Source organism: Bos indicus x Bos taurus, chromosome 13 (genome assembly GCF_003369695.1).
Source record: "Bos indicus x Bos taurus breed Angus x Brahman F1 hybrid chromosome 13, Bos_hybrid_MaternalHap_v2.0, whole genome shotgun sequence".
NCBI classification, from domain to species: domain Eukaryota; kingdom Metazoa; phylum Chordata; class Mammalia; order Artiodactyla; family Bovidae; genus Bos; species Bos indicus x Bos taurus.
In genome coordinates this window covers 2585127-2599324 of record NC_040088.1, presented here as the reverse complement: position 1 = coordinate 2599324, position 14198 = coordinate 2585127, and the positions used below count along the sequence as shown (strand labels likewise).

General features: G+C 47.8%; 1 protein-coding gene across 3 annotated transcripts in view; it reads left to right on the top strand.

Annotated features, from left to right (window-relative positions):
• TSHZ2 (teashirt zinc finger homeobox 2) overlaps positions 1-14198 on the top strand; it is a 494051-nt gene that overhangs the window by 281510 nt on the left and 198343 nt on the right. The window contains exon 2 of one of the 3 annotated variants that reach the window (XM_027558241.1): positions 4526-7474. In XM_027558241.1, the coding sequence (XP_027414042.1) occupies positions 4526-7474 (2949 nt within the window). Of the gene's footprint in view, positions 1-4485; positions 9742-14198 lie in introns of those variants that run through there. The other 2 variants (XM_027558240.1, XM_027558239.1) reach the window with 2 other exon arrangements.

The following is a 14198-nucleotide window of genomic DNA, read 5'->3' as shown; positions in this document are numbered from 1 at the left end:
GATCACCCACACTCTGCCTGTCTCCCGTCTCTCTCCTCTCAGCTGCCGATGGCAAACAAAGCCACTTAAGTGAACAGTCTTCAATGTATAATATTAAAATGTGTTTTGTAAAACTCCCTGGAACCCCTAGCCATTGTTCAAACACACTTACTCTGATAGATGCTTTGGCATTTTTTTTTTATGAGGCTTTTCAATGTGTTACTTTATCGGGTGCATGAGATTGAGTCTGTTCTGCAGAAGAAAACAGACAAAAAGGGTCTCTCAGCACGACTTACTCTTCTGTAAAGGTTATAGTAAACATGTCAATGCCTAATTAAGCAGAAAATTTTATCTGTATTGTGGGGGAGGCATTTGCTGTCTTCGACTTTTCTTCTGGGGAATCCATTTAGAAGGACATAGTAGACTGTGAAGTTGAGCTGGGCTGGAAAGCTCAGCTTCCAAATGTCAGCATTAAAAAAGAACACTCAAAAAAAAAAAAAAAAAAACCACACACACACACTCCTTTTCTCCTTGTGTGAAAGTGGCTATATTGGCCAGGCAGATTGTCTGTGGTCTGTGTGTGTGTGTGTGTGTGTGTGCAAATGCCTGTCCCTGATTGCATGTATTTTTTCAGCACACACACAACATAATATGAATTATTTCCCAACTTCCTATTAAGTGCCAGGCTTCTCTGGTGGCTCAGATGGTAAAGAATCCACCTGCAATGCAGGAGACCCTGGTTCGATCCCTGGGTTGGGAAAATCCCCTGGAGAAGGGAATGGCAACCCCCTTCAGTATTCTTGCCTGGAGAACTCCATGGACAGAAGAGCCTGGTGGGCTACAGTCCACGGGGTCGCGAAGAGTCGGACACAACTGAGCGACTAGTCAGGCCTCGGGCTAGGCACTGGAAATAGTGAGGTGAATACAGCCTGGCAGTCATTAGCCAATAGCAACGAGCAGTGGCCCTCCTGCCCGCCTCGGTGTCTTCCCCAGCTCCACGTGTGGGTGTGGACGCTTCGTTTTGGTGATTCTCTCACTCACGGGTGAGGAGACTACGTGTCTTAACCTGGAACAGTCCTGGCCAATCTGTATCCTCCCGAAGTATGAGTAGGAGAGCCCTTTTAACTTTCAAAAGTGACTCTGCATTATGGGCAAAATTTGCCTGATTCTTTGGAGTATTTCGCTTGGCTCTGTAACAAGTCATTTATTGATGTTGTGAATGGACCTTCTCCTTCAGCTTAATGGTATGACTGTTTTTGCAAACATACAAACTAGTCCAGAAAAAACAAAAATGCAGCGAGAATGGGGTGGGGCTATCTCATTCAGTTGTTCTAAGCTAGAGTTTTCTGGGGCTTTATGAGTCGTAAAGAGCCCGCTTGCCAATGCAGGAGACGTAAGAGACTGGGGCTCAATCCCTGGGTCGGGAAGATCCCCTGGAGGAGCGCACAGCAGCCCACTCCAGTATCCTTGCCTGGAGAAGCCCACGGACAGAGGAGCCTGTGGGCCACAGTCCGTGGGGTGGCAGAGTCGGACACGACTGAAGTGACTCGGCACTCGCACACCACAGGGTTTTCTTGCCGGTGGTGATCACTTATTAATGATTGTTTGTCTGGATTCATAAGCTTTTTTTCCTGCAAATCAATTTATGGAACTAGAGACCAGCAATACCAGTTGAATGAAAAACCCACTTGCTAGGGAGGAAAGGCTCAACACCAATGTCAACAGAAATGAGTGAGCACGACCGCAAACCCAGTGGGAGGCTGAGTGTCTACACTTCCTCTTGTCTCACGATAGACCCTGAAAATCATGGCCTCTCGCCTCCATTATTCCCAGAATTCTCCCCTCGGAGGTGGTTATCAATTCAGAGACGTCTCAAGGAAGTCTCACTGCTTAACCTTTAACCTTTGGCTCTCTGCAAAGTTTTCTTATCCATTCAGTTCAGTTCAGTTCAGTCGCTCAGTCGTGTCCAACTCTTTGCGACCCCACGAATCACAGCATGCCAGGCCTCCCTGTCCATCGCCAACTCCCGGAGTATTAGATTGGTAATAAAAAGAGAGTGGAGGCTGGTGGTAAAGACCATGGATTCTCTCATCACAGAGGTTGAGTTCAGGCATGGTCTTGCAATGCTAACTTGGTGGCCTTGGAAACATTTCTTAACTTCAGAGCCTCAGTTTCTGCATCTGTGAAATGAAAATAATAATAGTTCCTACTTCATACGGATATTGATACAAATGAAAGAATGTATTTAGAGAGAATATTTACTCAACAAATATTCTTCATCTTCAGTGTGGTCCATATACATACACGGAATACACACACAATGAAATACTAGTAAGCCACAAAAAAGAATGAAATATGGCCCTTTGCAGCAACCTGGATGGATCCAGGGTTTATACCAAGAGAAGTGAGTCAGACAGAGAAAAACAAGTGATAAGTGATCTCATTGTAGGTGGAGTCTAAAAATAATACAAACGAACTTATTCACAAAACTGAAACAGACTCAGAGGCACAGAAAACAAACTGCCGGTCACCAAAGGGGAATCGAGAAAGGACAAATCAGAGGCACGGGATTCACATACACGCACTCGCACACGTGAGACAGGTGACCAACAGGGGCTACTGTGCAGCACAGGGAAGTATGTTCAATATCCTGTAATAACCTCAGGCAGGAAATAATCTAAAAAGATGTGTGTGTGTGTGTATATATATATATAAATGCATATAACGAAATCATTTTGCTGTACTCCAGAAACTAACACAATATTGTAAATCAACTACAGTTCAATAAAAAAAAAATAATAATTTTGGAAAATAAATAAAAATCTGAAAAAAAAAAATACTCTTCATGTTCAGTCTTTGAAGCCCGTGGAGTTCCTGACTGCAGGCACTTTCCTTCTAATAATACCCCGTCTCTCCTCTCTCCCTCTCTCACAGGAGAGACCTCCCATGCTTGATCACCCCTTTATCAAGTATTATCACTGGTGGATGGAAATAGAGCCACTGCACTGGGGAATTCCCCCAAGTACCCACCTGCACTGAGAGGGGAGATAGAAGCCCACAGGGAAACTACTGCACTGACATCGTGCAGCCCATGCAAATCTAAGACCAAACATCTCTTGCTTTGGTACAACTTTGGTTGCATTTTATCCACGTGGCTCTGAAAAGGCCAGGTGCAGAAAACGAGTACATGGGCATAAATAGTCACATTCCTCATCTCAGGAATTGATGGATATTTGCCTATCAATTCCCTTTCCACCAGCTCTCTCATGCCTTCATTTTCCCTATGCAATTACTGGTCCTAAATCCTCTCTGAGAAAGGAAAGCATGCATTCCCAATAGCATTTTGCATCCACAAATCAAACGTATAATTGGCATCTCATGACGGGGACCCACAAATCACAGTGCATTAGAAATTACAGGCACAAGATCGAGAGGGCACTTTCAGCCTTGTCTCGCAAGGTCTTCATAAACCTGTTTGAGAATAATAGAATAGTTCCCAAATCTCCCATTCTAACACCATTTGCTATTATTTCAGAATCATTATATTTTCTGAGCTTACATAATTTTTGAGCTATCAGTGGAAGACTTTATTTGATACTCCATAATCTCTCTTCCTGCTGTGCGACTCTCTACAAATAAAGCCGTTGTACCCAAAGAGACACTGGCTCTCAAAAATATAGTGGCTGAGCGTCCAAATTACTTCTGAGCACTCAAAAATGATTTATTAAGATGATTGTATGCCAACAGGGTCGAGTGTCACAGTAAACCTTACCATGAAGATGCCAAGGGTCGTCTTAGTTTGCTTATGAGCCAATGTCCTTCTTGCAGAGAGAAGTCTTTGATAGGATTTGAATTTCAGTCCAGCTTTCCTGAAAGCCATGCACGTGAATTTAGAGACCGCCCCGTTACAGGAGTATTAGGACGATGGCCCTTAAACATTAAAATGGTTAGCTTGGGATGCTAAGCATTTATAAAGAACGATTGTTGTTGTTCAGTCGCTAGCCTTTGTGACCCCATGGACTGTAGCACACCACGCTTCTCTGTCCTTCACTATCTCCCGGAGTTTACTCAAACTCACGTCCACTGAGTCAGTGATGCCATCCAACCATCTCATCCTCTGTCACCCTCTTTTCCTTCTTCCTTCAATCTTTCCCAGCATCAGGCTCTTTTCAAATGAGTCAGCTGTTCACATCAGGTGGCCAAGGTATTGGGGCTTCAGCTTCAGCATCAGTCCTTCCAACGAATAGTCAGGATTGGTTTCCTTTAGGATAGACTGATTGGATCTCCTTGCTGTCCAAGGGACCCTCAAGAGTCTTCTCCAACACCACGGTTCAAAAGATGACTCCTGCCAGTTTTCTTTTAAGAAGGCGTCAGATGGCACAAAAGGCATCATTTGGCTTTTTCCTTTATTCATTGCTCATTGTTCATAAAAGCGTCAATTCAATTGTTCATTCTGTGTGGGAGGCACTTGGTCTGAGTGGGGAAGTAGGCGTGGAATATGTCACCCGCTATTGTTATTTCATGTCTTCTTCCTCTCCTCTCACAGGCTATGCCCAGGAGGAACAGCTGAAGGAAGAGGAGGAAATCAAAGAGGAAGAGGAGGAAGAGGAAGACAGTGGTTCGGGAGCTCAACCTCAGGGCAGCAATGACGCAGGGACAGACGAGGAGCTGGAAACAGGCCCTGAGCAAAAGGGCTGCTTCAGCTACCAGAACTCTCCAGGAAGCCACCTGTCCAACCAGGACGCTGAGAACGAGTCCCTGCTGAGCGATGCCAGTGATCAGGTGTCAGACATCAAGAGCGTGTGCGGCCGAGATGCCTCGGATAAGAAAGCCAGCGTGCACCCTAAGCTTCCAAACGAAGCCCACAGCTGCATGGATAAGATGACCGCCGTCTACGCCAACATCTTGTCTGATTCCTACTGGTCGGGCCTGGGTCTTGGCTTCAAGCTGTCCAACAGCGAGAGGCGGAATTGTGACACCCGAAACGGCGGCAACAAGACGGATTTCGACTGGCACCAAGACGCTCTGTCCAAAAGCCTGCAGCAGAACTTGCCCTCGAGGTCCGTGTCGAAGCCCAGCCTGTTCAGCTCGGTCCAGCTGTACCGGCAGAGCAGCAAAATGTGCGGGACTGTTTTCACCGGGGCCAGCAGGTTCCGGTGCCGGCAGTGCAGCGCGGCCTACGACACCCTGGTTGAGCTGACCGTCCACATGAACGAAACCGGCCACTACCAAGACGACAACCGCAAAAAGGACAAGCTCAGGCCCACGAGCTACTCCAAGCCCCGAAAGAGGGCTTTCCAGGATATGGACAAGGAGGATGCTCAAAAGGTCCTGAAATGCATGTTTTGCGGTGATTCCTTCGATTCCCTCCAAGATTTGAGTGTCCACATGATCAAAACAAAACATTACCAAAAAGTGCCTTTGAAGGAGCCAGTCCCAACCATTTCATCAAAAATGGTCACTCCCGCCAAGAAACGCGTCTTCGACGTCAATCGGCCATGCTCCCCGGATTCAACCACTGGGTCGTTTGCAGATTCGTTTCCGCCCCAGAAGAACGCCAACCTCCAACTGTCCTGCAACAACCGCTACGGCTACCAAAACGGTGCCAGCTACACCTGGCAGTTCGAGGCCTGCAAGTCCCAGATCTTGAAGTGCATGGAGTGTGGGAGCTCCCACGACACTCTGCAGCAGCTCACCACCCACATGATGGTCACCGGTCACTTTCTCAAGGTCACCAGCTCCGCCTCCAAGAAAGGCAAGCAGCTGGTGCTGGACCCACTGGCTGTGGAGAAGATGCAGTCATTGTCAGATGCCCCAAACAGTGATGCCCTGGCTCCCAAGCCATCAAGTAACTCTGCCTCTGATGCCGCAGCCTCCTCGACGGAGCTGAAGAAGGACAGCAAAAAGGAAAAGCCAGAGGAGATCAACAAGGATGAGAAAGTCATGAAAAGCGAGGACTATGAAGACCCTCTCCAAAAGCCACTAGATCCTACGATAAAGTACCAGTATCTGAGGGAGGAGGACTTGGAAGATGGCTCGAAGGGCGGAGGGGACATTTTGAAGTCTTTGGAAAATACTGTTACCACCGCCATCAACAAAGCCCAGAATGGGGCTCCCAGCTGGAGCGCGTACCCCAGCATCCACGCCGCCTACCAGCTCTCGGAGGGCACCAAGCCTTCCTTGCCTATGGGCTCCCAAGTCCTTCAGATCCGACCCAACCTCAGCAACAAGCTGAGGCCGATCGCACCCAAGTGGAAAGTGATGCCCCTGGTCTCCGTGCCTGCACACCTGGCCCCTTACACGCAAGTGAAGAAGGAGCTGACGGACAAAGAGGAAGCGGTGAGGGAGTGTGGGAAAGAAAGTCCCTGTGAGGAGGCGTCCTCGTTCAGCCACAGCGAGGGGCATGCTTTCTGCAAAAGCGAACCCCCTGCGGAGTCTAAAAAGGTTGAGCCGCGTCCCCCGAAGGAGGAGGACAAGCTGATGAGAGAGGGCAGTGAGAAAGAGAAAGCCCCGGCTTTGGAGCCAGCGTCTCCACTCAGCAACGGCTGCGCCATCGCCAACCCTGCAGCGGCCCTGCCAGGCATCAACCCACTCAGCGCCCTGCAGTCTGTCCTGAACAATCACCTGGGCAAAGCCACAGAACCCTTGCGCACGCCCTCCTGCTCCAGCCCAAGCTCAAGCACAATGTCCATGTTTCACAAGCCGAGCCTCAGCGTCATGGACAAGCCAGTCCTGAGTCCCCCCTCCACGAGGCCGGCCAGCGTGTCCAGACGCTATCTGTTCGAGAACAACGATCAGCCCATCGACCTGACCAAGTCCAAGAGCAAGAAGGCCGAGTCCTCGCAAGCACAGTCCTGCACGTCCCCGCCCCAGAAGCACGCCCTGTCCGACATCGCCGACATGGTCAAGGTCCTCCCCAAGGCCACCACCCCGAAGCCCGCCACCTCCCCCAGGGTCCCTCCCGTGAAGCTGGAGATGGATGTCAGGCGCTTCGAGGACGTGTCCAGCGAGGTCTCCACCTTGCATAAGAGGAAAGGCCGGCAGTCCAACTGGAACCCCCAGCATCTTCTGATCCTGCAGGCTCAGTTTGCCTCCAGCCTCTTCCAGACCTCCGAGGGCAAATACCTGCTGTCCGACCTGGGCCCGCAAGAGCGGATGCAGATCTCGAAGTTTACGGGACTCTCGATGACCACCATCAGCCACTGGCTCGCCAACGTCAAGTACCAGCTTAGGAAAACGGGCGGGACCAAGTTCCTGAAAAACATGGACAAAGGCCACCCCATCTTCTACTGCAGTGACTGTGCCTCCCAGTTCCGAACCCCGTCTACCTACATCAGCCACTTAGAGTCCCACCTGGGCTTCCAGATGAAGGACATGACCCGCCTGGCTGTGGAGCAGCAAGGCAAAGCGGAGCAGGAGATCTCCCGGGTGTCGTCGGCTCAGCGGTCCCCGGAAAGCACAGCTGGCGAAGAGGACACGGACTCTAAATTCAAGTGTAAGTTGTGCTGCCGGACATTTGTGAGCAAACATGCGGTAAAACTCCACCTAAGCAAAACGCACAGCAAGTCCCCCGAACACCACTCTCAGTTTGTAACAGACGCGGACGAAGAATAGCTCTGCAGGTATGGGTGTGCTCCAGGTGCTCGTGCCGCTGACTCTGTGAGGCGCTTCTAGAGGGGAGATGGTTCTATTTAGAGGCAGCTGACCTCTCCCTGCCGCGAGAGGACTGTAGAATAGAATAGACCAGAACATAAATAAGTCCTAACCATTCTCTCCATTTCCGCAGTTTAGCGTTGGGGAATAGAACAGGAAGGATGTAGAGAGTCGGAGCTCACAGGTTACTGCTTCTTGACTCACGATCTCCTTAGTGACCCAGCCCACGTCTCGAGGTCCCGTTAAGGCTCTGCCTCATTGTCATTGACAAGCACCAACCTCTCTTACTATCCCGTTTCCCTACCTCCCCTCCCTATAGTCATGCTAATGACTTATAAAGTGATGAAAATTTTAAAGAAATAGTGAGCAAGAGGATAAAGATTGTGGAGTTCCTGGGGGCAGCCACTCGACAGAGATTTCTTAATCAACTCATGAATAGATTAAAGCTGGCTTTATCATTATTAGTTATAATTAACGCTTTTGGCAGCTTATTTGCAGCAATTGCTACCTTCCACTGCCCTCCCTGTCCAGCTTGTTTATTTCCTGTGCATTCGGTTTCCTGTGAAAGGGCATGTGCCCTGTAGTTGGATGGTAGGAAAATAGTCTTCTCTGCAGGACACCCAGATGAAAAGAGAGGAAGCTTATTTTCTTCCCCGGTCTTTTGGTTGCTCTTAAGTTAAAGCTAATATCAGAGTTCACCTTTAGCAAAGGCAGATGCAATGCATGGCTTGAGACTTTTTTATATAAAGAAGCAAATGGCACACTCATTGCCAATGCACGTGGGGTCCCACAGCTTCGAGATAATCTGCATCACGTATCGTCGAAGTTCCATGCCTGGCAGAGTCAGCAGGGCCCAGCCGATCCCTGTCACCTTCAGGAAGGCAGACAGATTCCAAGGTCAAATACCTTGGCAGACTAGTCACACCAGCCATTTTCAAATACTGGGCACAAACAAGGCGGAAACTATTTTCGTCGCCCGCTGTGTATTTTCTCTCCTTCCTTTCCTCTCCTCCCCGGCATGATACCGCCCCCATGTGCTGGAAACTCCCACGCATATATCAACTGTCCTGCACTCGGGGCCGCAACCCAAAGTGAGACCCCACCTGACTTAAAACTCTGGCTCTTGCCAACCCAGTTTATGTCATACAGATTAGTCTTTTTAGTTACATATGAGATAAGATATGAATAGCTAATAATAGCATGCAGTTGACCCTTGAATAACGCAGGGGTTAGGGGCATCAACCCTCTGCACAGCAGAAAACCCGTGTGTAACTGCCAGTCGGCGCCCCCATGACCGCTCCTCCGTAGTCCTGCTTCTCCTGTATCCGAGGTTCTGCACCTGTGGGTTCTACCAACCCAGACTGTGTAGAACTGTAGTATTTATCTACACTTTCGAAAAAACTCCACTTATAGGTGGCCTCATTAGGTTCAAACACATGCTGCTCAGGATCAACTGTATAAGCCCTCCCACCTCCTACGGTCAGAGCGCTTGTTACACAGGAGATTTCAGGTCCAGCCATCAAGCGACCAGCAGGAGCAGAGTTGCAGGTGGGGGCGGGTGTGGCTGTGGTGTGGATGTGGGCTCGCTTCACGTCACACAGGGGGGTTTACTGAATGCGAGGACGGTCAGAATGAAACAAGGGGTTGAAATCTGGAACTATCCCCTCAGGGAGATGATCTAAGAGCCTCTGATGGCAGGGGAACCCATCCCATCACGCAGATGGCTATCTGGCCCAGATGATGACTTTGGGTTTGTTTGCATGTTTTTATCATGATAATTAAAATGTGTTACTGGCAGATTCCTCTCTTGCTTTCTTAAGCATGGTTTGTCCAGCTCACACTATATTGAAAGAAAAGCTGAAATACATCTATTGAACGTATGTGTGAGCTTGGGCTTTCATGACACCTGTTTATTTGCTATACAATGTTTTACATTTTATGTAACTTGCTATTATGCTTTCCTGGTCCTTCCAAAAAAAAAGGTGGATACACACAGAACACACACAGAAAAATGTTTCTAGTCTCAGAGTGGTAGGTCTAAACCAGATGAAAACGACAAATAAGTATGTTTATCTGTGCTACAAATAAAGACCAGCTTTCCACCTTTTCCATGTTAGGTCTGTAATCATTTTTTAAAATTAATATCATAGTCAAAACATTACAATATGTAGATACAGAATAAGGAGAAACAGAAAGCCTCAGTCAAAATCTGAAACACACATAACTGTTCTAGGGAATCCAAGAAAACCCAGTAAGTGGGAAAAACCTGTACAAAGGGACTTGATGCTCTTTAGTCGCTCAGTCGTGGCCAACTCAAAGGTACTTAAAAGTCTATTAAATACATAGATGGGCTAGCTCTGGTCTCATCCTTCTGTGTCTGTACGGAATAAATATTTCTGATTTGGACCTTCAAAGCATCATATTACAGAATTATCATTATATGAAAGCAAAGCTCCCTCCTTAGATGAACACTGGTGGGCTGTGATTCTGACAGCAGATCACAGAAAAACAGGTTTGGGTGTTCGGAAATCGTGCAGACTGTATGTGCCGTGTGCACTTAAAAAACGGTGTTCACGTCAACACTACGGTTGCCCCCCCCCCCCCGCCCCACAGCTCCCACACCTGCACAGCGGCAGCTTTCTGGGGCTCTGGTCAGTCGCAAACGACCCCCCCAACCCCACGGCCCTCTTTGACAACAATATGCATGCAAATCCTTGCCCACTGCTCAGAATGATGCTTATGTGTTTCTAAATGATCACAAAATGAGATCACTGTTATCTGGAACTCTAATTTCAGTTAGGATGCCTGATCACATGAATTGTACAAAAATGATATGTCATTTTGGGAGAGATGGTCACGGTTTTATGGAAATTTTGAGAGTTTTACAGTATCTATGTTCTATGCAAGATGGGAATTTCGATCTGAATTTAATTTCTTTTCTTAGGTCTTTTTTTAAAAAAAGATAAGTCTTAAATTCTATAAAATTCTCTGCCAAATATTAAATGATGCAACTTTTCATGTGAAATTAATTAGAATATGTTTCATGTGCATCCCTCATTCAGGACATAAGTAATCTGAGACAATTTCAGTAGGTATTTGTATATACCTTTAGAAACCACATGCTCTTGAAAATCAGAAATTAAACAAAGAGCAAATCGATGAGTCTAAGATGCAGAAGGACTGGAAATTATAGTCATTACCACAGTGCACAGAGTGTGCAAGTTTAGCCTCGCACCTGACCTTGAAACTGATGGAAGGAATGAAGTATAGTCCAATAAGCTGCCACCCTTGCTGTGGATGATTTGATAAAACCCATGTTCAGGGTGAACAGCATGCGAAGCTCCCAGATAAAACATAGGGTGTCCAGCTAAACTAGCATTTCAGGTAAATGACAAATACATTTTTAGAATAAGCATGTCCCAAATAGCACATGGGCCATATTTATACTAAAAAGTGTTCATTGCTTATCTGAGGTTTCGATGTAACCAGGCATTCTGTGCTAGACCTGGCAACCCTGACGGCCTGGGAAGAAGAAGATGAGCTGGGCTAACCCGTGGGTGGGCTTCTCTTGTGGCTCAGTGGTGAGCTGGGCTAACCCGTGGGTGGGCTTCTCTTGTGGCTCAGTGGTGAGCTGGGCTAACCCGTGGGTGGGCTTCTCTTGTGGCTCAGTGGTGAGCTGGGCTAACCCGTGGGTGGGCTTCTCTTGTGGCTCAGTGGTGAGCTGGGCTAACCCGTGGGTGGGCTTCTCCTGTGGCTCAGTGGTGAGCTGGGCTAACCCGTGGGTGGGCTTCTCTTGTAGCTCAGTGGTGAGCTGGGCTAACCCGTGGGTGGGCTTCTCTTGTAGCTCAGTGGTAAAGAACCTGCTTGCCAATGCAGGAGGGTTCCATCTTGGGTTGGGAAGATCCCCTAAAGAAGGAAATGGCAACTCACTTCAGTATGCTTGCCTGGGAAATCTCATGGACCGAGGATCCTGGTGGGCTACAGTCCATGGGGTCGAGAAACAGTTGGACACAATTTAGCAACTAAACAACAGCAACTCACAGCTACTACAGGCGTCAACCTTGCCTTCATCTGGTAAACAACAGTCTTTCTTTCCTTGCTTCTCCTTTTTCCGCCCTCCATTTCTCCCTGCCTACCTTCTTTCCTCTCTTTCATCTTTCGTCACCAGACTCTATTAGCAAAGCAGTGTAGAGAGGACCCAACAGCCATGCTGATGAAATGTGCCAGGCTTGCGGCATGCAACCACAGAGACACTATTTCACTTGATTCTCGCAAACAGTCGTATGAGGTAGGGACTGATTCAACCACTCCACAGGGGAAGAAATGGAAGCAGAGAGAGTCTGCACAAATTCCTCACATCTCCACCATCTCTGAGCCTCTCTCAGTATCAGCCCAGCAAGAAAGCCATCACTCCATGCCAAACACTGTGCTAATCCCAGAGAGTAAGCCGGTGACCAACCAGGACAGGAGTTTGCCTGGGCGGCTGCCTGTGCAGATAGCTCTGGGGCAGACGCTGAATGGAGCGCACAGCAGGGGCCGGTCCTGGGGGCAGCGGAGGAGGGGACAGTGGGACAGACCAGCGTGAGTCCGGGCCTGCAGGGCTGCACTCAAGCCCTAACTCCCCCACCGTCTCTAAGATGTGCCCCACTTCTGTGTCTTTGAAACGTGGACAGAATTCTCCTCTAGAGGAAATCCATGAGAATCAAGTAAAAGTATGAATTTCTTTTCCATAAAGCCTGGCGCATAGTAGGTCCACAAGAAGAGTTAGTTCTAGGCAACATCTCGAGGGCCCCATCACGTTCTTCAGCCTTGCCCAAAGAGCACAGAACTTACAGAGTCTTCCTGGGTTGAGCCACTTGACACCTAGGCCAGTGCCCCAAGGAAACGTTGTTTAGTCCTTAAGTTGTGTCCGACTCTTTATGACCCCACGGACTGTAGCCCCCCAGGCTCCTCTGTCCATGGAATTCTCCAGGCAAGAGTACTGGAGTGGGCTGCCATTTCCTTCTCCAGGGGATCTTCCCAACCCAGGCATCAAATCTGTGTCTCCTGCTTGGCAGGTGAATTCTTTACCACTGAGCCACCTGGGAAGCCCAAGGAAATGCTGACCTACTATTTAATGATAATAACAGCAATGACAGCTGAGACCTGTTGGCCTCTTTCTATGAGCCGGGCCTGGGTATTCAGATCATCCTGATTTTGCCAAAAGCTCAGAGGCGTCTGTGATTTGCCTAAGAACACAGTGTAAGATTCGAGCCCAGGATGGCCCGGCTCTCATCACATTTCTCCTGCATCTTGGCTTCTCCTCCATCATGCTTGACGGTTTCCAGGTGCTACCCAAGCCCAGGAATCCATCCAGCAGCTCAGAAAAAAGTCTATGAAGTGTGGCATACGTGTGCAGAGATGATAAGAGCTTGCCTCAGCCTCCGGGAGGCTCCAGATATAAACCACAGCTTCAGGAGCTAGGGACCGACCTGGGGAAGAACCCACACATCCTCACTCTCTTTCACATAATTTCCTTGTTCAGTCAAGTAATGATACATTCACTGTGGAGCATCTCACCAAGAAATGATCTAAATCCCAGGGAAAATAACTATGTGAGAATTGCTATTATTTTTAATCCTCATCTTGACTCTCATTTTGGGGAAGCAAGATGTGAAATCTGAAACAGGGCTAGGCTTGAGACCTCAGCGTTTCTAAAGCAGCAAGAAACAAACGCGTCCCCTCCGGTCACATTTTCATTTCCTCCGCGCGCTCTGGCTTAACCCCTCTTTTGCATCGATGCATCTCCGCCTTCGTTGCACTTTCCCCCTCATTTGGACTTCTGAATGCTCTGTCCTGACGGGTATAATTTGGTGCTTTAATATAGAGTAACATTATTTTTCATTTACTCCAATCTGCCATCAGTATCATCTTTTCATTTAACCAGATGCAATTCTTTTTTCTTTCGCTAAATTGAAAATCCATGAGCGACAGGGAGTGCAATGTTTTAATTAGCTCATATTTTTTATATGGATTTATGTCTTTAAAATACATTTGTGTAATTCTTCAGCTAAATTAAAAACGTCTTTCTGCAAAAGTGAGGAGGGGAAAATAAGGAGCTAAATTGTGTCATTAGCTTAGGTAGCTACAGACAGAGGGTCAGATCTAGCAGAGGGACACACACCGTCACGGGCGCCTCTGCCCGGGCGGGTCTTGAACTTGCCCTTCATTGAAAGAAGTCTTTCTCTGTAAAGGTTTTTCAAAAATGGCTTGGGGTGGGGTTTTTTTAAGGCCCCTAGTAAGTAAACAAGCAGTTACCTTTAACGAACTAATTTGAAACTGAACCTGCTGCCAAGCAAACAGAAGAAAAAAAAAAAAACAGAAGTCATCACGGTAAACAGTTTTCTCCTGCGTTTCTCTTTGTCTTTTTTTTTTAACGATCAAGTTTAAAGCGTTCCATGGTGCTTTTTTTCTGCTTTATAGGAGACAAGTGACATTCCGTGGTAAATGAGAGAAAAAGCCATGCAGAACTGAAATCTTTCTAATGCATTGACACCAACTTGCCCTCTATTGTTGGAAATGAGCAG